A 27,078-nucleotide genomic window follows, 5' to 3' on the forward strand; every position below is an offset into this window, starting at 1 on the left:
ATGGAGGAGAGCCACTACAGGTATTCTGGGTGCAGGAGGTGACTCCTGTAGGAAGTGAGGGACAATGTGTGGGGAATTAAAAGTGAAAATCCTACTTCATGGATTTTTGTTTATTGCGGGTGGTCCTGGAACGTAACACCCACGATAAATGGGTGCAGTACAGTACAAAATACAAATTTCGAGGAAGTGAACTTGTAGATGATCCTCACTCTGTCAAAGACCTTGGAGTACTCATATGCAATGACCTAAGTGCTAGATCCCACTGAAACAACATTGTGAACTGCATTTGTCTGTTGTTTTACTGTGCCCTTTGGGAAAACTGCTCCTTGTTTTGGGCCTTTGTCTTGCTCTGAGCCCTGCTCTTGCTTTCTGTCTGGACTTTTGCTTTGTGGACTGGTCGGATAATTTATGGACTGTGGTTTGGGGCAATTGTTTAACTCTTTTGAGGAGAGATAGAACATTTTTGGGAGGCTTGCTTGGCATTGCCCACCTGGGTCATAACATAGATAGTGACAACTGAAAAGTATTCATCAGCCTGCAGCACTCACAGAAAAGTGAAAATAATAATAAAGCACAGTCTGAGGCCCAGGAATGATAGAATTGAAACAGAAAATGCGTGCTGCTTGTTAACTTGGAATTGTAGTAGTAGCATTATTAAAATATAAAATTGAGTAACCATTACTTATTTCGGTTGATAAAATTCCTAAATTTTGATACAAGCGATTACTTGTTGATCAAGCTGAAAATTGCTATTAAGAAACAGATGCAGACTCACAACTAGAATGTGACAGACACAAATGCCCAATTTGTGAACATATCTGGAATATATTTCATGGCCTTCTGCTTTCATCCACAACTCCTTATCTCATATGTTCATCTTCCAATGTGGTATGTGCCATCATCTGCATTTGAAATAAGGGAGAAAGCAATAGGCAGATGGACACAATTTCCATTCCTTTATTTTTGGATTACAAAGTAATACAGCGATACCTCGTCTTATGAACGCACCTTCATATGAACTTTTCGTAATACAAACCCAGGTTATACTATTTGTTTGCCTTGTCTTAAGAACCATTTTCGTTTTACGAACCTGAGCCAGGGAGCTTGGACTCTCTTACTGCGCATGCACTCTCGTACTGCACGTGTGCTCTCTGACTGCCGCAGGGATTTCCCTGCCTTGTGACTGTCATCGCCGGGATTTTCCACTTGATTACAGCCCCCGCCGGGATTCTGCGCTCAGAGAAAGCACTCTTGCTGCCGCTTCACTGGGAATGCTTTCTCCAAGCGCTTCCGGAACACCTGCCTCACCCTTCTTGCAGCCCCTTTGCTGAGAGCGCTTTCGTGCACGGCTGTCAGTAAAGGGGCTGCAGGAGAGGTGGGGCAGGCGTTCCAGAAGCACTATGAGAAAGCGCTCCCAGCAAAGCGGCTGCGAGAGCGCTTTCTCCAAGAGCACTTTGGGAATGCCTGCCCCACCTCTCCTGCAGCCCCTTCGCTGACAGCCCTGGATGAAAGCACTCCCAGCAAAGGGGCTGTGAGAGGGGTGGGGCAGGTGTTCCCGAACCACTCGGAGAAAACCTTCTCACAGCCCCTTCGCTGGGAGTGCTTTCGCCAAGCCAGCCCCTTCACAGCCGCTCCTCTGCTCCAGCCCCACCCTCCCAAAGGGTGGGGCTGCCACATCCCGGCAGATTCCATCCCTTTTGCCAGGACAAGAGGATAGTGGCGGCAGTTTCCCTTTCAGAAGCAGCAGCAGCGCCGGGAATGTCACATCCCCCCCTGCTGCCACCCACCCCCAAACAAGGATACGAATGCCGGCAGTAATGGGCAAAAGGGGTGAGTTTTGGGCTTGCAAGCATTATTCACTTTTCCATTGATTCCTATGGGAAACATTGTTTCATCTTACAAACTTTTCACCTTACGAACTTCGTCCCGGAACCAATTAAGTTCATAAGATGAGGCATTATTGTATTGCGAGACTTCTGTTTGATTACTTGGGGAGGTAGACTGTCTCACAAGATTCTGATTTGTTTCCTTTAATATTGATATTGACATGAAGGTATTGGAAAGGATAATTTCTTGGCTAGGACTAGTTCCATTAATATGCTAATGATACTTAGCTATAATTATTCTTTCTGAGAACTCAGCTAGCAGGAACTTGAGCTACTCTGAATATAAAGAACTGTAAAAAAAGGTGAAGCTGTATTTAGAGCAAGACTACACTTTTATTGATTCTAGGAGCGGAATGTCAGGATATGTGAGATGTACCTTTTCTGGATGGGACTGCATCCCTGAGGAACATATCTGCAATCTGTGAATTCTCCAGCTCAACAGCCATATAATTTCAGTGAAGGAAATAGTCATTTATTAGACTCAGTTGATACAGCTGTGGGTCCTATCTTGCAGGAAACAGATCAGTGATTCAAGATTTGCAGTATACTCTTTGTCAGCCTAACCCTTGAAGGTGACCTATCTCTAACTCAAAAGACAATATTGTTAGTGGTAAGGGGATCTCATTTGAGTCTCACATTACCCCTGTGTGGAAATAACTTCATTTTCTAGCTTTTGAATATCAATGGATGAACTTCTATATTTGACATGACACAAATTTATTTAATTTATTATTTATTATTTAGATTTGTATGCCGCCCCTCTCCGCAGACTCATACTACAGAACACGTTGAACCAACTCTTTTCTCTTCTTACCAAAATGTGCAGAACCACAACTGGTTTTGTAAAAGTCTCATAAAGTTTTTTTCTTCATTTTTCTGAAACTTGATCTTTTTTTCTGAATTGGATCTTATGCTGTGTAATCCAGTCCACATCTCTTCTTGACTGTGCTAGATTCAGTCCTCCCCAGCTAAATCTCTGGGCAATTTTAATAGAAGGTAATATATGTAGTTCAGATTTGAACCATTGAGTCGTTGATGTTCTTTGAACTTGGCTGTTATTGTTGGAGTAGTCTTCCAGGCCTATATGCACCAGACAAATAGCCAGTGCCAGCAAATTCCTTTTGATGTGCATTTCCCACCATATGCCTGCTTATCCTCTTGTAATCCCTTTCTCTCCAAATCTCTGCTGTGCAAAATGTAAAAACAAAACAAAACAGGTCAGGCACAGAATAGCACTTACTAACTGATTGTGATGACTGTAATGGTAAACATATAACAGAGAAAGAGATGCTGATTGCAAAGTTAGGTTTTCAGAACAATTTTAACTTTGAATTATTTATCCTTGAGGCAGTTGATAAGTAAGGTGTGGGTGTACTAGTACTCATTATTGTATCTTTTGGACTTGAAAATAATTATATTGAGATTGAGATTCTTTCCTTGAAATTAGTCAATTATCCCTAATTTTTTAGTGTAACTTATATAATCATTACAATATGATTTTATCTGACCTATAAGAAACTTTCATAAAAATCAAAGATAAGCAAAGTACAAAAATATATAAAGAGTTAATTTAACTTTGTTATACCCAAATTAAACATGACAACGACATGTTGGTTACAGTTGATCATGCTCAAATCACATTGATAATAGAAATTAAACATGGGGGGGTTGTGGAAAAATGATTAGTAATCATAATTTCAACAAAGGTGAAATTTGTTGCAAATATTGAGTAGAATGATACAGTCAGAACATAACCACTCATGTTGTTGTTGTTGTTGTTGTTGTTATTATTATTATTATTATTATTATTATTATTATTATTATTATTATTAATTAGATTTGTATGCCGCTCCTCTCCATTATTTGTTCTGTAGTGGTTGCCATTATTTTCCTATATGTATGGGATAGAAAAGCATGCATGGTATAGAAAAGGTGGATAAAGAAAAATTATTTTCTCTATCACATAGTATTAGGACGAGGGGGCACTCTCTAAAGCTCATAGGTAAGAAAGTGAGGACAAATAAAGGGAAATATTTCTTTACCTAGAGGGTCATTGGTTTATGGAATTCACTTCCAGAAGTGGTCATGACAGCTGTCAGCCTGGATAGCTTCAAGGCAGGATTAGACAAATTCATGGATGCCAAGTGTATCGGTGGTTATTGAAATGGTTGTCCAAGTGCCCTCTCTACATTGGTTGGGGGTCAAGTGAAAGGGAGGGCTTTGCCTTCTCTTTCTGCTCAAGATCTCCATGTACAATTGGTGGGCCACTGTGTGACACAGAATGCTTGACTTGATAGGCTTTGGCCTGATTCAGGATGGCTCTTATGTTCTTATGTATGCTTGTTACTTTGTCTGGATCAGGGTTCCCCAAACGTTTTACACAGGGGGCCAGTTCACTGTCCCTCAGACTGCTGGAGGGCTGGACTATTAAAAAAGCCCCTATGAAAAAGTAAAATATCAAAAGAAAATTAATGCATCAATTAATATATTTCCATAAATTATACTTTTCCATAATTTCATTCAATATTTCCAAGCTCAATTAATTTTCAGGCACTTAGCATTTACTATTATTAACTTTCATCAATCTTCTACATTTCCAAGTATATTTTAAATGCATAATGCAAACTCATAAAATCATACAGTACATACCATAAACCGCTTGTTTATCATATGTATCTTCCATTAATTTTACCTATGTAATTCTATAGTTCTAAAATTCTAATCCAGTTTTATGAATTAATACATTCTAATATTAAACAACACTTAAATATATCTTTTACCAATATTCCATCTGGCTTTATGCATAAGGTTTCTAATGTCTTAACTACCAACCCAAACTAATTCTTGCCGTAATCCTATATTTGACATAGGAAAAGTAGCATTTCCAGCAATCTCTTAGAGGGGTGCAGATGTGGTATTCTTTTATGTCTGATTATTTAATTTTCTTGAAGATAAGGAGAGAGGAAAACTCCATTTGATGTAGTAAACCCTTAGTTGTTTAGTGAACTATGAACAAATGCCATATAATTCTATTTGTTTTGACAACTCTACTTGTTACATGTTCAAACTGATAGATTTGAATAGTTTCTTGATGGTTCTTGAAACTGAAAGGCATCAAGGCAGACAATTCTTCAAAGGCTTTTGGAATAGGAAACAGAGAAGTGTCTTAGGTATTAGATCTATTAGATTTATTTCAAGGGAAGTGCAGAAATAAAATGAATGAAGGAGCTGTAGAGTGATATTGGTAGAACATTCAAAGAGAATCTGACTCAATATACTTCACACCAGTCTGGTTAAATTGGGATTCCCTTAAGACTTGAATGAATCTTCCAGACCCCTGGCATCTAAATTTCAATGGTTTAACATGACAGAAGGGGAAAAGCATTATATTCATGAAGGGCAATAATTTAAATTACATTTAAAGTAATTTTCATTTAATAAAATGTATACTGCACTTAAATCTCATTTAACTTTTATATTAGCCCTAGGTTTTTTTAAAGAATGTAGATAATATACATCTTTAGTGAAAGAGGAAATGAAGCTAGTTTCTTTGTTACTTTCTTGTGCCAGCAAGTAATTATTATGTAGTTGGGTTGACCTTAGCTGCAGCCTCTGGGTTGGTTGGTCAGATGAGTTATAATTGATTGAATTTAGTCTCTTTTATGGACATCATTTTAAATGAACTTTTCTTGTGTGCTTAAATGTGTTTGTTTTTGTTAGTCATTACCTTTTGTTGGAAAAGCAGAGTAGAAATTCAGTAAATAAGCAAATTAACCACCTGAGGCTAACTTTGCTTTTTAAAAGAACAAATTTCATTTAAAAATATTCAACTTAATGGTTTTCTTCAGATACCCATAATTAAGATTAAGCTTGATTATAATGTTTTTAAGAGTGTTGGGAAAACAGGCTAATTTGTTTCTTCCTTGGTTTCACTTTCAGATCCCGAATTCAAGGATCTTGGGGTTTTGAAACCATTGTCAGGTCGGTATGTTCAGTTTTCCATAGCACTTCAAAACCTTTGTATTTGATCTGATTTTCTTCTTGCTTGATCTTTATGTTTTGTCGTTATTCAGTTTGTGAGTTTCAAATGGGAGGATCTGAAGGAATTGTGGAATCGGTGCAGATCGGAAAAGAAGGGAAAGCTGCTGATTCTGATGCTGTTGATTGTAAATGGTACATCCGAGCACCACCACGATCCAAGGTCAGTTCTGTTCCATTCCTTGATTTGGGGTAATCATGTAAGCAAGTGGCTATTAATACAGGAATTTATTGGTCTCTGCAAATTGTTTTGTTTAAAGAATAGAATAGAATAGAGACAGACTTGAAAAAACACAAAACTTTCTGCTTTCTCACCATCATCCATAACCTGTTCTTTGCTTTATTTTTTCAACAGACCTACATTGTTGTGTTTGTTTGTTTGTTTCCTTTCCTTTCCTTTTTTCAGAAATATCTGAAATAATGTATTTCATTCCTTGGGACATTTCCCCCTTACTTGTGGACTGAACTGCCTGATCTGATTGGTGACTTGTCTGTGGATCCCCTTCCTACCTTCCAAGGTCATTCCCACATTATTGTGAGCACCCCTTGTCCACCTCTGTTCATGTCTGATTCTGAGGAGGATGAGCCAGGCCCCTCTGGGTATCCTGGGCCAGGGGGTTAGCAGAGGAAGCAGAGAGCGAGAGGCAGAAAGTAATTTGAGTAAGCCTGAGGAACCATTAGACGGGGTTGAGGTGACATTAGGAGAGTGGTCCCAGTCAGACAGTGAAGGAGACATGAGAGTGGAAAATCATTGGATAAATCCTCGCTATAGAAGAATGCTTAGAAGGATAGAAGAGTTAGAAAGTAAAAGGTATTAATTCACAACCATAGCTCTTTGAGGTTTGATGTCAGTTCCAGACATTATAAAGGAATGAGATTGTGGGAAATGGGGTGTGGAAACTCAATGTTGTTGTTTGGAAGAGACATGAAACTGAGGGTGTGCTGTAACAAAGCTTTAAAACCATGATTTCTGTTGCAAAAATATCATCCTTGTTGGACGCTGTGTTAGAAAAGACTCGGGTGAGCAGACCTATGTTTCAGTAAATTGACTATGGGACTTTATCTCAGGAATGTAGATAAAGAATGAGTTCTAGTGCTCTTTCCGGATATATATCAAAGCTGGCTCTAAAACAGATAATATTTGCTTCTGTGCTGTTTTAACCCTGCATTTTCATACATGTGTGCTTGATTTTGAATAAAGAGTGAGTTTTTATTAATAAATAAGTGATTTTGGAGATTGGAATTTGCTGGAGGCCCATGAATCAGAATACACATAACATCAGGCACGCACACATAAAGCCTCTTTTCAATTACAATTTTCTCAGTTATAGCTGTGTAGGGTGATAGAAGAATCAATGGTGATCCAATGGGACCTCTAGAGAAGGAAACTTCCCCTCCCCCAGTGCTTCTCCACAGGCCTAATGCTTCCTGTGCTAATTTTCTAATCCCTACAAGCACCCAATGACCATAGGTCCTTACAGTGGGAGAGGAAAATAAAACTGCACGCTGAGACTTCCATTACAGCAGCAGATAAATCAGCAATAAAACAGGTAAAGGCAATTGGAGAATAAACTGGAAAAAGGGTATATGTCAGGGGTGTCAAACTAGATTTCATTGAGAGCTGCATGAGGGTTGTGTTTGACCTTCGGAGGCTGGGGAGTGACTAGGAGGGGAGGGGCGAACCAGTGGTGGGATCATCTGATAGGAAACCACAGCAGAGGGTTAAACGAGCCATATGTGGCTCCAGAACCATGGGTTGCTGGCCCCTGTTGTATACGATACTTTTTCTAGCATAAGTTATACAAATTGAGTAAGAACATTTTATATTAATTAAGTACTTTAAGGAAGATGGTTTAGATTCCATATATAGTTAGTTCATTCAACAGGCAGCTAGTGTAGCCATGAATTTCCTCATTTTTTTTTTTTACTGAATGTATGATGGAGAGATTTTGGGAAGTGGTTCTTATGTTTCCAAAGGTAGACAAGAGAAACAAATGATGACTTGTGCGTGATGTAATGGCATAAATGTTGCATTCTCATTAGACATTTTGAGAGAGATATCCAAGTACAGTGATCCCCCGGGTATTGCGACCCCGATCATTGCGAAATGGCTATATGGCGATTTTGCAACCCGGAAGTAAAAACACCATCTGTGCATGCGCGCCCTTTTTTCTATGGGCACGCATGCGTAGATGGCGCCGGGCAGATCAGCTGCTGGGCGGCTTCACTAGGTCTTCCCCCTCTTGCTGGCGGGAGGGCGAGCGGCGGGCATCAGCGAGGAGTTTCCCCACCGCCCACGCAAACTCCTTGCTGCCGCTCGCCCGCCCTTCGCCCGCCCACGCCGTTCATTCTCGCCGCTTCCCAGCTGAGTCCTGAAGCGAATTGGCTTCAGGACTCAGCTGGGAAGCGCGAGCGAGCGGCGCCAGCGAACGGCTTGTCCGCCGCCTGCCTGCCCGCGTGCTCGCCCGCCCACGCCGTTCATTCTCGCCGCTTCCCAGCTGAGTCCTGAAGCGAATTGGCTTCAGGACTCAGCTGGGAAGCGCGAGCGAGCGGCGCCAGCGAACGGCTTGTCCGCCGCCTGCCTGCCCGCTAGCGAGGAGCCGAAGATTGGGGGCCGCGCGGCTGTTTTAAAACGTCGCCGCCGGCATGGGGGGCTTACCAGCACCCCCCGGACCCCCAACCCGGGTTTGGGGGGCTGCTAGGAAGCCCCCCATGCCGGCGGCGACATTTTAAAACAGCCGCGCGGCTTCCCAATGAGTCCCGAAGACAAACGCGGAAGTTCGCCTTTGACGTTTGTCTTCGGGACTCAGTTGGGAAGCCGCGCGGCTGTTTTAAAACATCGCCGCCGGCATGGGGGGCTTCCTAGCAGCCCCCCAAACCCGGGTTGGGGGTCCGGGGGGTGCTGGCAAGCCCCCCATGCCGGCGGCGATGTTTTAAAACAGCCACGCGGCCCCCAATCTTCGGCTCCTCGCTAGCGCTGCGGAAGTAAAAACACCATCTGCGCATGCGCAGATGGTGTTTTTACTTCCGCAGCGCTACTTCGCTAAAACCCGATCATTGCTAGGGGTCCTGGAACGGAACCCTCGCAATGATCGGGGGATCACTGTAGTTACCTTTTTAAATTGACATTGTTAATGATGTTGTTGTCTTTTGTTGTAGAGAATAGGATTAAGGGACATAATGGGTCCAGTCATACTTCTGTTGGCAGGATCAGGATAATTTGTTTTTCTGCCAGGTTTGAGTATGTTGTTTTGGAGCAGGGTTTTTTGCTGTTTTAAAAATATTTACACAAAGTTGCTGTTGATTATTGGCCATAACAAAAAGATACAGATACCATTTATGGTTCTGAAACCGTATATTTCTCTCCTGCATCATACAGCATAAAACTGTACTTCGATAATGTGACATAGAAATTCATATTCTCTACATACCAACAATAGGATATCACATTAGTCATATATGACGTATGTACACATGTGTATGTGCATCTGGGTTTCTGTGAATAATTATTTTAATATAGTTCTTCTATAGTATGTGGCCTTTATTTTTATTGATTTTTTTCACATATATGTAAACTCTCATTTTAATTATTATGAAATGGAAATGGAAAGGAAGGAATGAAGAAGGGGGTGGGATTCTTGCTTCTCTGTTGGCTGGTGGCAAAGTGATCCATGCACCCAAAAGCCCAGAGGAAACGGGCTTTTGGGCCCGTTCGGTGAATGAGCCAAGGAGAAAAGTCAGCGCTGGAATGATTGGAGGTGGAAGCCTGAAGATCAAACAGACGCGGCCAAGAGGAGGAGGCGGTGAACAGTCATAGACCTTAATATGTATAATTTAATAAAGCTAAGATCAAACAGATTTAAAGGTAGTCAGCTAATTTGGAGGGAATTTTCTTTTGTTTGTCAATCTAAAAATAATGATACAGGACTAAAATATATAATAGGAACTTATTTTAAAAGTTTGGATAATGAGAGATCCAGACCTTCTCTATTTCTTTGAGATTTTTTTTCCAAACATAGAGCTCTATTTGTTTTCATGCATCCTGCATAATTAAAAATAGGATTTGACTTGCATAGCAAATACTCTTCTGAGTGTGCAAAGATTGTGGTTGGAATAGGTAAGCCTGACATGCCACATACCATATTGCAACAGTGTTTGTTCAGATGGAATTTTTCATCAGGTTGGCTTATCTAGCTTAAAAGAGTTGGAGTTATGTACACATTTTTCTTCTTTTAGTAGTATATGAGCCCAAAAATAATAATTATTATGAAGAGATGGAATTGCAATTATGTAAAAATAGAGGTGAATATGCAACTATATTAGTACAATAGGAAATATTGGGGTGGACAACATGTAATCTTTTAAGACCCTTAGTTAGCAAATACGACTTCGGACAGCAAAGAAGATGAATACTAGAAGTACCCTCCTTCGCCATAACGCATATTCGTTATGAATATGAGAAGGAAGCCATCCACAGAATTTCTTTTGTTTCCACTTTTAATGCTGCTGTTCCAAACTTGGACTGGCAAAGGAAGGTAAGAAGGAAAGAAAGTTCTCCCATTAGGAAACATATAAATTTAATAAGTAAGGGAACTGGCTTGACATAACTGATGAATTTTCTAACAATATGTCAGGACCACCATAGGAGTTGTATAAAATCTATTGCTCATGGCCAGAAATTATAACATACCATAATATGTAAGAAACGTAGGCTGGTCATCCAGAATAGGAGCCCATTCTTTATGTGCGTATAAAGCTCTCTTCACTTAGAAATGAATAAACCATTTCTGCTTCTTAACTGTGAGCTTTTGTTTTTGTCAGATTTCAGAGTCTTTAATATATTTGAGGGGAAATTTATTACTTTTCCAATAGATATGCTTTTGCTAGCTCCAATGCGATCCCCACCCCCAAACCAAATGAAAAGAGCAAAATTCTGGTGAACTTTGCTTGAATACAGACAGGCTCATATGATGGTTTTCTGACTTGTCCAATAAATCTTGTCAAAGCAAAAGTACAGTGACTGATGAAACAGGATTTATCAAAAATGATTCACTACGAAGAGCTTATGAGAGAGCTTTTACTGAACTCATATGTTATTCAGAATTTAGACTAATTAATTTTCTTTTAATATGTGTCATCAGGGGCTATTGTGTTCAAATTAAAATAATAAAAAAAACCCCACTCCCAGTTCAATCTGCATTGATTTTTTTTTCATTTTAAAAATACTAACCTTAAAAGTGGCAAGACAGTAATTTAAAACTGTAATATAACCAGGGCTACTAATTACATACGTCAGGGCTACGGTGAGGTTATTTTATTCTTGTTGGAAACAGCTCTGCCATTTTGTAGTGACATTCCAAAGCAGAAACACCTTTGAAATGCCCTTTATTATGGTCAAAATTACAATAAAATCAAATTGTTCAAAAAGTGGATTTTTCTGACATTGTAAAACAAAAATGTAGAACAGGGTGGTTTTATTTTCCTCAATCACATAACAATGTTTCATAAGAAAGTATTTATAATGCAAGACATACAAGAATAGGTTTCTAAAATAAGAATATACTATCTTGCTCCATTTGAAATAATATCAAATAAACAAAAACACTATGGATTCATATATTTATTTGACTTAAGGCCAGAGATTTTAATGTCTTACATTATAATTTTTGTTTAAATTGATAAAAGAAGCCATGTGTTTCCAGACATAACATACTCCACATACTACATAGAACACCTAGCAGCAGGGGTAGATAACAGTGGCCACGTTACAACCTATGAACTTGAACTCCCAGAATTCCCGAGTCATAAAGAGGCCATAGTTGCTCACCCCTGCCCAACAGGGACCTAGCAGGTACTCAGTTCCAGGGCCTGGGAATAGAATCAGTTTTTTTAAAATCTTCTGGAATATCATTAGTGCGGAGATGTGTGTGTGTGTGTGTATGTGTGTGTGTGTGTGTATCTCCATTGAAAATAGCAGTGTATAATTGGACAAAATATTTACCTATACAGTTTTTACATCTTAACTAATATGTATTGGTAGGTCTTTTTCAATTCCTCTAATGGAATAGCTATTTAGTGATTTTTAGTCGGCATACGAGGTTTGCACCCATGCTCACAGTGAAAAATTAGAAAATTGTTAGTGATTTAAAAGGGAAGATTAATATATCAGAACTGTAATTTTCAGTTGGAACCTTTTTTTAAATACAGCGGTGGAAGAAAAAAATTGTCATTGTGATGCTACCAACTCTGCTTTTAATGCAACAGTTTAGCATAGTAATTACTATTATTATACTTATTTCCAAGGTTAATCTTAAGCAATATTATTTATTATATTTATCTTGAACTAATATACAAGAGGATTTGGTGACTCATTATTTTATTATAACAAATGCTTTGGCTAGTCTCTCCTTAGGCAAATGCAGGAAAAAAATTATAAGGAATTTTAAATAGTGATAATTTTACAAGAAAATGATACAACTTCTAGTACTCCATGCAGACAAATCTTTATTTATAGTCAAAGGATTCCACTGAAGATATACGATTACTACATGTTTATAAGTAGACTTTGTCATATAGCAGTCTTTCAGGCTGAGCCTTGAAACTGAAAGCATTATTGAGCTATTATTTACAAGGGGATTGTATCATGCCAACAAATGCTCTACCCTCCACATCGGTAAAAAGAATCCAAACCGCATATACGAACTGAATAAACAATCTCTCACGGCCAACCCACACTCAGTAAAAGACCTTGGAATACTAATATCGAATGACCTAAGTGCTAAAGCCCACTGCAACAATATCGCAAAAAAAGCTTCTAGAGTTGTTAACCTGATCCTACGCAGCTTCTGCTCAGGCAATCTCACACTACTCACAAGAGTCTACAAAACCTTTGCCTGACCCATCCTGGACTACTGCTCATCTGTCTGGAACCCATACCACATCTCAGACATCAACACCCTTGAAAATGTCCAAAGATATTTCACCAGAAGAGCCCTTCACTCCTCCACTCGAAACAGAATATCCTACGAAAATAGACTAAAAATCCTGTGCCTAGATAGGCTAGAACTGCAGCGCCTAAAACATGACTTGAGTATTGCCCACAAGATCATATGCTGCAATGTCCTACTGGTCAATGACTACTTCAGCTTCAACAGAACAACACAAGAGCACGCAACAGATTCAAACTTAATACGAACCGCTCCAAACATGACTGTAAAAAATATGATTTCAACAATCGAGTTATTGAAGCGTGGAACTCATTACCGGACCCAATAGTCTCAACCCCTAACCCCCAACATTTCTCCCTTAGACTATCCACGATTGACCTCTCCAGGTTCCTAAGAGGCTAGTAAGGGGCGTGCCAGTGTGCCTTTCGTCCCCTGTCCAATTGTCTTCCCTTCTCTCACTTTTCATATATATTTTCTTCCTTTCATATATCCTCTCCTATAAGTTCACCTTTACCCTTGCATATATTACTACATGTCTATTTTTCTTCCTATGTATTTATGCATTGGACAAATGAATGAATAAATAAAAATAAATAAATAAATAAATGCCAAAATTAGGATAAGCGATCTTTGGATATCAGTAGGCCTGTTTGAAATGCTAAAGTTATTTTATAGATCCAGTGAAAAAATAGTCATTCATAAAGTGTGGTGGGGGTCACAGGATGGCAACATCTGGGTTACCTTGTTTGGACATGGTCATTATTATGTAGATGAAGTCTACTTACTATACAATTTGCATATGAAACTTCTGGGCAACAACAGAGTTTCAGGCTGCACTTGAAAATTGGACGGCATCACAGAAATAGGGATTTGTGGCGAGATGAGTCACTTAGAACTGAGATTTTACCATTAGGAGGAAAAGGATTAAGTAAGTATATATATATAGTCACTTTAATTGTCAATATTTATATAATTATAAATATACAGATATATAAACAGAACCTTCAAATAATTAAATTCACTTCCTCTGTCTATAAAAGTATGATTTCCATTCATACAAAAACAATGGCAACAAATAGATTTATTGCACAGAGACTTTGCATATTTGATGTACCTCTAATCCTCCTCTGTATAATAATTGATTTCTTCTCTCTTAAAAAAAAGAATTTCATTTCCCCTATTTGCTCTCTTCTCTACTGTTTTTATTCCCCAATTATAAAGAGATAATACAATATGGTTGCTCCAATGGTGGAACCTAAGAGAAGAGTATCCGCTATCAGTTTGTTCCTCCCTCATTCATTTAGTGCAGTGTTTCCCAACCTTGGCCACTTGAAGGTATCTGGACTTCAACTCCCAGAATTCCCCAGCCAGCAAATGCTGGCTGGGGAATTCTGGGAGTTGAAGTCCAGATACCTTCAAGTGGCCAAGGTTGGGAAACATTGATTTAGTGGTTAAGCAGCAGGCTAAAAGAGCAGGAGACCACAATATCACCTTAGCCATGAAAGCCAGCAAGATGATCTTGGCCCAAATCTCACTCAACTCCCATCTCACAGAGATGATATTGTGGGGAAGAAAGGAGGAAGAAGGGTGCGTTGGATACATTTGCAGGCTTGAGTTACTTGTAAAATAATAAACAAAATGGATACAAATGGATCTCCATTGTTCGGTTCACTTCAATTGATAGCAAAAACATGCACCCTTAGTCTCTTTATTTTCTCTTAGAAAAGTGTGGGGAAAAACATACTCTTTACATTTCTTGTCCAGTGGGAGAATTTTCCTTAGCAGTTCTCTAATTTTCTGGAACTTGATCATAATGCAAGTATACAAAGAACTGCATATTAAATATTGTTTTTTTCTCTATTTTAAAAAAATAACAGATGAAACACAAAACATTTCTTTTCAAAAGCAGACTTATTGACAGAAAAACAAAAACAGTAAAATAATTTTTTCCTTCCCTGCCATATAGGATATAACAACGATTGTTTTGAAGTAGTAGCTAATAATTATTTGACTGGAAAGTTAAAGAGCCCTGTACACGCCGTTAGTATTTGAGTAAAACTAGGTTAAAACTCCCTAAAGCCCTATTTTCTATTTGTAAATTATAAATGGTCCTTAGCTAAGGAATCGTAAAATAAAGTCAAGGCTGAAAAAAATTTCTTAAAAACCCACTAAAGAATTCCAATGAAAAAGTATTGATATTTAAAACATCCTGTTTTGGGCCTCTACAGGCTTCTATAGTTTCAGCAAAGTAAGAGGAGCCAAAAGAGGAAGGTTTGGGTTTTTAAAGATAGTCATTCAGACATTCATTAGCAAGCTGTTTTATATGACATGCATTACTAGATCAACCTTTATTCAACACCAATCCATTTAGAGACTAAAGCCACTGCTTTTAGTCTCTTTCCAGAAACTAGTACTTTTAATTTTGATAATTAATCTCCATCTTATTATAAGTGCTACAATAGCCAAATTTAGATCTGATCAGTTCAGAAGTGAGATAGTTTCTTAGGTTGACAGGATAACCTTTCAAGATGATGTAGGTTGTGTTTTTTTTTTTAAATGATCTTATTCCAATTTATTTTTAAAATTTCCATCACTTTCTCAGAGCGGTTTTTCGCCATGTATGACTTTAAAACATAAAGGAGATATACTTGATTAAAAGTGAAGTTAATTAGTGACTTGATAATCAATTAGCTTAGATATTTTCTGTTTCCTTTTTTAGTTCATTAGGTTTTTGAACCTTGCTAAATGTTGTTACGGCTGTTATAATTATGACAGGTAACGTGAATATAATGAGTTTGTTGCAGATGTATAATAGATCACTTCTGACATTATGAAATGTCAGAAGTGATTTAGATTACTTTGTAAAGCAGTATATGTATTAGGAGAATGAAGTTAATAGAAATGCCACAATATTTGAGTTAGCTGTAGTTGGTTAGTCACATGTGAGATTCACAATAAAAGTCTGCATTTACTGTAATGCTGCTGTTATGCTAAAGGTAAGCATGATGGGATGATTAAAGCCACGTCTCTTTTTATATGGCTTTCTGTTGTCTGTCTTCTATCTGTCTGTCAAGTTTGAATATAGAATGTCATTTTCTCTCTGTAGCTCTTTTCTGCTTTTTTTTTGTGAGAAGGCCTCACTTATTAGCAAACACTGAATTCAGTCAGCAGATGATCGTTTTGATCACCTGAAGAAAATTTCAGTCTTGCTTTATTAACATCAAGGCTATACATACAGCATTCACAGTGGATAGCAACGATTCCTAGTTCAAAAAGACTGAAATAAAATGCATTGTGGTTCCATCACTTTTGAATTTCTTAACTGATTAGAAAATAAACTTTACAGCATTTCCACTCACCTAAAACATCCGATGATCCAGCAAATTTTATTTTGATGATGTTGCTATTTGTTTAAGGACAAATTGGCTTGAAAAGAACATTCACTTGAAATATCTGTGGGTCATTTTTCATCTTTTTGGGAGCCAAAAATAGGACTAAGTACGTGGCCCCATACAATACTGAGTTCTTTTTCATTAGAAATGCAAGGTTTTTTGAAGCTAAAGATCTTTCTCAGTTGTTGGACGCAAAGTTTATAAAGTACTATAAATTTGTTCTTTGGGAAATGGTGCAACATAAATTTTAAGATCTATTTTCCAAATATACTGTACTGTATACCAAATGATATATCAAAAGCTATTAGATGCTTTTGAGTCTGGATGCATAGTTGCGGCAAAAGTTTGGATCAATATGCTTAATTTGCTATTATTTTTTAGAAAAATAAACATTTATTTCTGCAGCAGTAGAACAAAAGCCACTAATTTTCTAGAACGAAACATGTATGAAATTTTGATATTTACAGTGTAGTATAAGAGAGAGAAAAATTCCCCTTGAAACATCTTTGTTCTGTTGGGCTGTACTTCACTTGCTTCTGCCCATCAGATTGTATATTTCTTTTACTTCCTATCATCCTAAACGTTTTTGAGTATAATCAAGAACAAGAACAAAATAATGTAGCTCTTTGTCCCTTTTTGTGTTTTATCCAGCATATTATAAACTATTTGTCATTATTAATTTAAAGAAATTAAATGGACAGGCCGTACAAACATTTTTTTCCCCTATGGATGAATGTCACATTTCCCAAGCTTTAAAAGCTTACCTATGGCCTGTTAGTTGTCTTTTGGACACAAGGGGTTTGCTAAATTATTTTGAACTGATTGTTTAAATTGCTGATCCTGCCTTAGGTCTAATTAGGCATTAATCGAATCTGCTGTGCAGAATCAATTAATGCTCTGGACCATTAAAGTTTGAAGTGCAGAGAGATATAACACCAGTAGAAGCATTTTGATATTTCACAATTAAATTATAGAAAAATTAACGAATTCTAGATAGCTGTATTTTATTATTTAAAAATAAGTAGGTAATGTTCTCACTACTTAAAGAAATAAGAGAAGAATGCCAAAACATTTATCTTTCTCAAACATTCCTGGATTTTAAAACAACTGATCTACTAGTTTTGAGACAAACAGAAAAGAGAGGACAAACAGAAGAAAAAAGGACAAAATATTTCTTTCTTTTCTTTTCTGTAAATAATGTAACGTGGTGAAACTATATGAAGAATACTCATTTTCTATTCTGTTCTGAGTAATATAAAATCTTTGATTAATATTATGTGCATATACATAGACTTGATCATGAGTTTGTGATAAGCATAAATGGTTATTTGCCATTATAGATAAATAAATGGTTAGAAAAAGGATTCTCAGTGCCATTCACGATCCTGTTTTCTTGTGGTATGCTATCTTTCAGGAACATAAATATGATAGTTTTTCACTGTTTTGCTGTAGAGCATTGGATTTTTTGAAAAACAAAAAGTGATGTGGAAATGCAAGTATTGGTCTATGCTGTCATGTTCACTTTTCTCTTTTTTATAGATATATTTACGATTCTTGGACTATGAAATGCAGAATTCTAATGAATGCAAAAGGAACTTTGTGGCTGTCTATGATGGAAGTAGCTCAGTGGAGGATTTAAAAGCAAAGTTTTGCAGTACTGTTGCTAATGACGTGATGCTACGTACAGGTCTTGGAGTAATCCGCATGTGGGCAGATGAAGGCAGTCGAAATAGCCGATTCCAGATGCTCTTCACATCTTTCCAAGAACGTAAGACACTTAAAAGAATCCCATTGTCATCTAACTTTTAATGGTGTTTTCCTTCATACCAAATAAATATGACTATGTGTGATAACCAAGTAAGATGTTTCCCTATCTCTCTATAAAGGGAATCCTAACTGGTAAATAGTTACTTGAATTTCCTCGCTTGTCAGGAATATGTATGAGAGGAAAGGCGTGGCATGCATCACAGGAAGACGAATGCTTTCCTGGGGGGGGGGGAGTCTTCGTTTGACCTAAGTCAGTGACGGTGAACCTTTTTTCCCTCAGATGCCGAAAGAGCATGGGCATGTGCTATTGTGCATGCACGAGTGCCCACACCCATAATTTAATGCCTGGGGAGGGCAAAAACAGTTCCCCCCTGGAGGCCCTCTGGAGGCTGGAAATGGCCTGTTTCCCAACTTCTGGTGTGCCCTCTAGGCTTGTGTTTTGCCCTCTGCAGGCTCCAAAGGCTTCCCTGGAGCTGGGGGAGGGTAAAAATGCCTTCTCCACACCCTCCAGAGACTCTCTGGAAGACAAAAATGCCCTCACAGAGTCATGTTCATGTGCCAGCAGATATGGCTCCACGTGTCGCCTGTGGCACCATGCCATAGGTTCGCCATCACTGAACTAAGCCATTCTGGAGGATGGTAAACAAGAGAGGCATGGACATGAACAAGGAAATGGCAATTTCCACGGGGCATCAGCTGAAGCCACTCAAACCAGTAGCTGGGGAGATGACCATTAGAACTGTTACAAGCTGGGGCGGCCACAACAAAAGAAGAAAGGAATATGTATGAGGATTAAAATATCAACACTTACTAAGCATTCATTCACTCACTCACTCACTCACTCACTCACTCACTCATTCACTCACTTATTCATTCATTCATTCATTCATTCATTCATTCATTCATTCATTTGACTTCTATGCTGCCCAATCCCAAAGGACTCATGAGAGATCTTTTTCAAATATACAGACATTACAAGGAGTGGATTTAATATCTTAGAAAAGAGAAATGATTGTGGTGATTTAGAGAACTACCATATTTTTTGAAATATAAGATGCACCTTTTTACTCCCCAAAAGAGGGTGAAAACATGGGTGTGTCTTATACACTGATGTAGCCCCACCCAGCCAGCCTCAAAGAGTAATTTATCTCCTTGCAGCAAACAGAAGCAGAGCCTGATAAGCACAAGCCACTGATTATCTGCCTCCCCACACTTAGCTAATTGATTGAAGTTGGCGGCACCAGTGCTAAAATGAAAGTGAAACTAAAACTCCACGGAGATAAATTGCTGCAGGGGGAGGCAAAATCTGAAACTGGCTGTTTGTTTTTTGCTGCAAGGAGGTAAATCAATAACTATAAGTGCCTATAGAATGTTCAAATTATTAGACTTTATTATTGTTCTAGACAACTTAACAAAATGAAGAAGCCTTTTAAAATAAATGCTTGATCTGAAGAGGCCCAGTGCTATTGTATCTTCTTTTAAATAGCAGAGAATACTTCCAGAAAGCCACAACAATTTTAAAGATCTGTAAAAGTATAAACTGAAATGTCCTGTTTTAGTATTAAGTATTAGTATTAAGATAAGGCAACTGAGTTAAACCCTGACTTATTCATGTTTGGAGTAGTTCTACTTAAATAATTTGGAGGAGTAAGTGTGATTACATTTAAGAAAGCTTTCTGGGATTAATATACTGCCATAATGTACATTTCTCCAATTCTTTGCTATTTCTATGGGTCAGGCGTACATGCACAGAAATACACAGCAAACAGTATACAGTGATCCCCCGCTCGTTGCGAGGGTTCCGTTCCAGGACCCCCCGCAACGAGCGGGTTTTCGCGAAGTAGCACTGTGGAAGTAAAAACACCATCTGCGCATGTGCAGATGGTGTTTTTAACTTCCGCAGCGCTAGCGAGGAGCCGAAGATTGGGGGCGGTGCGGGTGTTTTACAATGTCGCCGCCGACATGGGGGGCTCGCTAGCACCCCCCGAACCCCCATCCGCTGACTTCTAAAGCGGGGAAGTTCGCTAGAAGTCAGCGGAGAACGGCGCGCCTGCTTTAAAACGATCGGAGCCGGCCGGCTCCGATCGTTTTAAAGCAGGCGCGCTGTTCTCCGCTGACTTCTAAAGCGGGGAAGTTCGCTAGGAGTCAGCGGAGAATGGCGCGCCTGCTTTAAAACGATCGGAGCCGGCCGGCTCCGATCGTTTTAAAGCAAGCGCGCCGTTCTCCGCTGACTCTTAGCGAACTTCCCCGCTTTAGAAGTCAGCGGAGAACGGCGCGCCTGCTTTAAAACATGCGCCTGCTTTAAAACGCGCGCCGTTCTCAGCTGACTCCTAGCGAACTTCCCCGCTTTAGAAGTCAGCGGAGAACGGCGCGCCTGCTTTAAAACAATCGGAGCCGGCAGGGCGAAGGGTGAGCGGGTGGGCGAGCGGGTGGCCGGGCGAAGGGCGAAGGGCGGGCGAGCGGGTGCTGGGGGGGGGCTTCGCCCTCCCGCCAGCAAGAGGGGGGAGACCCAGGGAAGCCGCCTAGCAGCTGATCTGCCCGGCGCCATCTACGCATGCGTGCCCATAGAAAAAAGGGCACGCATGCGTAGATGGTATTTTGACTTCCGGGTTCAAAATTCGCAAATTACCCTGTTCGCAATGGTTGGGGACGCAATAACCGGGGGATCACTGTATATCATCTGTGCTGTCCGCTGTTTGTCAAATCGCAAAGAGGCAGAGGCCTTTTTTCCTTGTTTTCTTCTCCCAAAATTAAGGTGCGTCTTATACTCCGAAAAATACAGTATGTCAAAAACGCAACAAAGAACAAAGACATGCAAAGCTTTCAGTTAGGTAACAGCCCTGATTATAGTTTTTGCAGAAAAGATTTTAAAATAGTTGCTTATTATTAAAGATGATCCAGTTTTACACAGTTGCCAAGTTATGGGGAATAATACAGGTATCAGAATACCTTACTTTGAATATCTAGTTTTAGACATAATACAATAAGAAGGATTAAGAAGAACTGAAACAGATTCAAGGAGGGTTGTCAGGCTTAGAAACTCTAAATTATAGGAGAAAATTGTGGACTATCCCTGTGATAGCTAAATTCTGGAGGACCTCCAGAGAAGCCAGAATATAAAGTTAGGCATATTCCTATGGAAAGAAAATGAAGGAGTTTAATGTCTAGTCTTCAAAACAAAAAGGCCATGGATTTATGTGATAATACTCTTCAAATAATAGAGAAAGAATTTATTTGAAAATTTATTTATTTTATTTTCTAGTCTTCAGAACACAGATTAATGGATTTAAGCTTTAGAAAGACAGATTCCATTTTGTTTCAAAAAGTCCTTCATAACAGCAGTTAATATGACATTGGAACCAGTGTTGTTATTCAATGCGGTTGTGGGCTTTGATAAGTTGATAAGTTAAGCAGAAGCTGAATGAGTGTCATGGGTGATTTAATTTGTATTTCTTTACTAAGTAAGTAAGATCAGTGGTCTTTATTGAACAATGGATAAGATTCTGAACTTCTGCTCATGCATTCTGAGAAAGTTGTTTTCATATATATTTTTTGCATATTGAATTGCATATATCAACCCACACACTTGATGTTTACAAGCTAATTAAATGCACTTATGTCTGTGCAATCAAACTTATTGAAATGTCAGTACCAAATAACTAAAAATAACCAATATTCACATGGTAAGATTTATTAATGTAATTGTATATACATCGAATAAACCTGATTTATAGAAGACAAATACTCAGGAAGAATTTCCTTCCGAGGTATTAATTGTCAAAGACTGGAAGAAAACAATTGATTAACAGAAAATGATTTATCAAGTCAAATTAAATATATGTGGTTTAAAGTTCCCCATCCCTTTTTTTTCAAACGCAAATCTGTACTCACCTTTTAAAAATCTACTTATCCAACTGGATGTATATTACAGAATGGAAAGGGGTAAATGTTTTTCTGGAAGAGACTGATAAAAAGAAAATGAAGAATCAGCAGTTAGGAATGTACCAAAAAAGTTGCTTATTTCTGAAAAAAACCCCAAAACCACCAACAATTATTTTTACTGTGTTCTGATACAGAAGATGCCATTTAGAGTAACATTCTGAAAATGTATAGGGAAAAGTTTTCTGCGTAATTTGATTTAGGTTAACAAAATTCTGATGCATTCTGACTAGAGATTTTTAGTTTGCATGATACAGCTTAAATTATAATTTAAACTTCCCAAGTTCATAAATCAAACTGACCTTCATCTCACATAACTCTGATGCTGTTCCTAAATATTTTTTCTATGATCAAAACATTCTTTAATATTCAGTTTTATTTATTCAAATCAAATGCATTGTGTCTTGTTTCCTTAGAAACAACTGTGAAAGCATTGAAGATTCAGTATTTTCTAGAAGTATAGTTCAAAAAAGTGACACCATTCTTTCTGCCTTTTAAAACCACATTGTCTGAGTGATTTAGTTTATTTTTCAGCTACATTATAAGCTGTATAACAACTAAGGAAGCTTTCTGTTTACCTAAAGAGCTGCCAGATGTATTTATGTGATTTCTGTTCAGGGAATCTTAAATGTTTCTGAGGTACTTTGGGGGATGTTTACCAAGCCAAATTTTGGAGTTTAAGATGTTTAAGATATTCATTTATTCTGCAACCTTGAAGCATAGTTTAAATTCTAAGACAAGTTTTGAACTATGATATGAATTGCTTATCCATTCCACACTAGTTGGTGGTAGATAAAAATAGTAATAGCATATAATGCAAAGTGACAAATTAAATTGCTTAGAAAAATGTGGTAATAATTACAATGGGTTAAACATGCAGTGGAATTTTCTACTTCCCAAACTATAGACATTCTAAAGAATATTATATCACCGAAGAATATTATATCAACATTTTGAGAAATGTATATGTAATTGGTCTAAACAAACAGAATATTAAATGAAAATACAACAGCATAGACAGATGGCATTTCACTGTGCTGTATACCATCTTCATAAATCACTACATTTAGCAAGGTTCATTTTGCTAGAAAAGAAGGGACTATATTATGACAAGATGGCAAGGAAAGCTGTTGCAGGAGAGGCGGAGTAACGACACGGACACAAGAGCTGGATTTAACTGGGTCATTTTTATTAAATTAAATTAGCATAGTTTATTCAAATAAATTAGCATAAATTAGCATAAAAATTTGCATAACAACTATGACCCAAACAATGGACCTGCAGGGTCAAACAATTGCTTCCGGGGCGGAAAAGTTGCGTCACATAAACTTCCTGGGCAACTTATGGGCGTAGCTCGATGCTAGTCCAGGTGAGGGACCCCTCCCTCACCTGAGACCCTGCCATGCCTTGCATGAGGGGGGTCACGCCGGCTAACCCCTAACAGGGGACTTAAAGGTGCGTGACCCAAAGACAGGTTCCCCCCAACTGCTCAGGTCGCTTCCACCACAAGCTTGGAGAGAACCTGTCAATCATCCCCAAAGATGCCCAAGGGAGAACACCAGTTGCTAGACCACCACCCAGTTTTCCGCCCCTAACCTGCCACGGAGCGGGGGTCAGGTCCGGGCGAAAAGGCAGAGCCTCGGGCCTGCCCGCCCTTAAATAGGGCGAGCAAGCCCCGCCCGGACCAATCAGCATCCGGGCCTATACAGGCCCAACTCTCGGGCGAAGTCTCGCATCGTGAGACTTCGCCCGAGAACAAAGATGGCGGCCGCCATGGGGTCCGGTGTCTTCCCGGCCCCTCCCGCAAACTCCGCCGGCGGGTAAGTCCGCCGGCGCTATTTCTATTGTTATTTTAAAATAGTTGGCAACCTGCCTTTATCCTACTAATTTTAACACTTGGGTAATACAGTATGTGAATATTAATGTAAGTAATTTGAAGAACTGATCACTAAGAGTTAAGAGTGGGGAATTCCAAAACTTTTACAGGGAAGCATGTCCTAGGAAGTCATAGGAAGAGGAAAGATGACTGTGGCAAGCACAGATTTCAGGGAACAGTCAAATGTTGGATTTGTTTTTTCTGAGGCATTGTTGTTGTTTGGTCACTAAGTCATGTCCAATGTTTTATGACCTATGGACCACAGCACACCAGGTCCCACTCTCCTCTATTACAGAAGGCTTTATTTCCATCTTTAAGCTTTTTGAGCCCAGCAGAAACAAAATGGAGGTGGATCATCCAAGGGCATGGGGTGAGGTATCATCAGTATGTGGATGATACCCAGTTGTACATCTCCACCCCATGTCCAGTCAACGAAGCAGTGGATGTGATGTGCCGGTGCCTGGAGGCTGTTGGGGTCTGGATGGGTGTCAACAGACTCAAACTCAACCCTGATAAGATGGAGTGGCTGTGGGTTTTGCCTCCCAGGGACAATTCCATCTGTCCATCCATCACCCTGAGGGGGGAATCATTGACCCCCTCAGAGAGGGTCCACAACTTGGGCGTCCTCCTCGATCCACAGCTCACATTAGAGAAACATCTTTCAGCTGTGGCGAGGGGGGCGTTTGCCTGGTGCACCAGTTGCGGCCCTATTTGGACCAGGAGTCACTGCTCACAGTCACTCATGCCCTCATCACCTCGAGGCTTGACTACTGTAACGCTCTCTACATGGGGCTACCTTTGAAGAGTATTTGGAAACTTCAGAGTCATGCAGAATGCAGCTGCGAGAGTAATCATGGGCTTCCCTAGGTATGCCTATGTTACACCAACATTCCGCAGTTTGCATTTGTTGCTGATCAGTTTCTGGTCACAATTCAAAGTGTTGGTTATGACCTATAAAACCCTTCATGGCATCGGACCAGAATATCTACGGGACCGCCTTCTGCCGCACGAATCCCAGCAACAGTCTAGGTTCCGTCGACTAAACAATGTCATTTGGCAGGACCCAGGCGAAGAGCCTTCTCTGTGGTGGCCCTGACCCTCTGGAATCAGCTCCGCCCAGAGATCAGAATTGCCCCCACCCTCCTTGCCTTTCGTAAGCTCCTTAAAACCCACCTCTGTCATCAGGCATGGGGGAATTGAGATATTCCTCCCCCCCAGGCCTATACAATTTATGCATGGTATATTTGTGTGTATGTTTGGTTTTTAATAAGGGTTTTTAGTTATTGTAAATATTAGATTTGTTATATGTTGTTTTATTATTGCTGTTAGCCGCCCCGAGTCTACGGAGAGGGGCGGCATACAAATCTAATAAATAAATAATATAAATAAATAAATAAATAAATAAATGTGAAGTATGCATGTGTAAAAAACCTACAATGTAGAGAATTCTTCTCGTGAAATACCTCTGAACCCAATCAACCGAGTCTTCGGAGAGGGGCGGCATACAAATCTAAGTAATAAATAAATAAATAAATAAATAAATGTTAATGTTCTATATACGTTGTGGGTTCCAGGTGGACAAACTGTATTAAAGAATTGGTCTGACAAAGGGTTTGCCTTAGTTAGCAATACAATGTTACTCAAGAAGAAGCTTTGCAAAATTAGATTAACAACTCTTAGTGCCTTTTTGGCAATGCTGTTATAGTTAGCTCTGGGGCTTAAATCGTTTGAGATGAGTACAGAGTGAGGATCATTTACGAGATCATTTCTGCCCAACTTGTATTTGGTATTCTGATCTTTATTGCCAATGTGTAGGACAGAGCATTTATTAGTTGAAAATTGGAGTAGCCAATTGCGTGACATAGTCAGGGTTGTTTTGTAGAGCAACAGCATTGTCAATGGTGTTAAATAATTTTACGTCATCGGTGAAGAGGATGCAGTTGCTTTTAATATGATTGTGTAGGTCAGTGATGGCAAACCTTTTTTCCCTTGGGTGCCAAAAGAGTGCGCGCAAGCGCTATTGCACCTGCATGTGTGCCCACACCCATAATTTAATGCCTGGGGAAGGGCGTATGCAGCTTCCCCCACTCCCCAAAGGCCCTCTAGAGGACTGGAAATGGCCCATTTCCCAATTTCTGGTGGGCCCGTATGTTCCCTCCTCAGGCTCCAAAGGCTTCCCTGGAGACAGGGGAGGGTAAAACCACCCTCCCCACCCCCTGGAGGTTCTCTGGAAGCAAAAAATGCCTTACCAGAGCCTCTATGCGAGCCAAAAATCATCTGGCTGGCACGTTGGAGCTGAGCTATGGCAACGGCTTGAGTGCCAGCAGATATGGCTCCGCGTGCCACCTGTGGCACCCGTGCCATAGGCTCGCCATCACTGGTATAGGTCATTGATGCAAAGCAGAAAGAATGTGGGTCCTAAATCATGGCCTTGGGGGACACTGCTGTTAACTGGTGGAGGATTTAATAGGCCCTTCCTATTTTGACCACTTGTTGCCTATTTGACAGGAACACAAGAACTTAATTTTAACAGTTCAACAGTTTAATATCAATGTAGACGTTCCAAAAATCCAATAATCTATTCTAAATAATTCTATTAAAAATGCAAGAACTCAATTGGTCCTGCTCAGTTGCTGGTGAGCTACCGAGAAGACTTTCAACTTTGGCAACTGGCATGTATTTATGTGATCATCTTTTGTGACTTCCTGACAAGTATAGTCAATGGGGAAGCCAGATTCACCTAACACTCATGTTACAAATTTAAAAATTGCAGGGATTTACTTTACAATGTGACAAGAAAGGTTGTAATATGGGACAAAACTCAGTTAACAACTGTCTTGCTTAACAGCAGAATTTTGGAACTCAGTGTGGTCATAAATCAAGGAATACCTGTATTTATTGATGTATCTATCAAACATAACATGCTATCCATTCACCCATATATATTTTCTCATTTTTCTGGTGTGTAGCAAGTGGCATCTAAAATAATGTGATTATTATTGGATAATGGTAATATTTTGGCTCTGACCTCTAGTAACTGGGTTTGGACTCTCTTAGATATATTTGTGTTTCTTTGGAATCAACAATAGTAATTTGAACTGAGAACTTTGCAAAGTGTGATATCACATGACATGGCATCTTAGAAAGGCAGTTTCATTTGTGGTTCTTGCACATGAAATCATATGATTGATATTTCCAATCCCTTGCTGGCTTCCACATTGTTGGAAGAAAGC

General features: G+C 39.3%; 1 protein-coding gene across 3 annotated transcripts in view; it reads left to right on the forward strand.

Annotated features, from left to right (window-relative positions):
- NETO1 (neuropilin and tolloid like 1) overlaps nt 1-27,078 on the forward strand; it is a 105,992-nt gene that overhangs the window by 54,866 nt on the left and 24,048 nt on the right. For 2 of the 3 annotated variants that reach the window (XM_070749134.1, XM_070749133.1), the window contains exons 5-7: nt 5,826-5,867; nt 5,960-6,087; nt 17,803-18,031. In XM_070749134.1, coding sequence (XP_070605235.1) covers nt 5,826-5,867; nt 5,960-6,087; nt 17,803-18,031 — 399 coding nt within the window. Of the gene's footprint in view, nt 1-5,825; nt 5,872-5,959; nt 6,088-17,802; nt 18,032-27,078 lie in introns of those variants that run through there. The other variant, XM_070749135.1, reaches the window with a different exon arrangement.

The sequence above is a fragment of the Erythrolamprus reginae genome, chromosome 3 (assembly GCF_031021105.1).
Source record: "Erythrolamprus reginae isolate rEryReg1 chromosome 3, rEryReg1.hap1, whole genome shotgun sequence".
In the NCBI taxonomy this organism is placed as follows: Eukaryota; Metazoa; Chordata; class Lepidosauria; order Squamata; family Dipsadidae; genus Erythrolamprus; species Erythrolamprus reginae.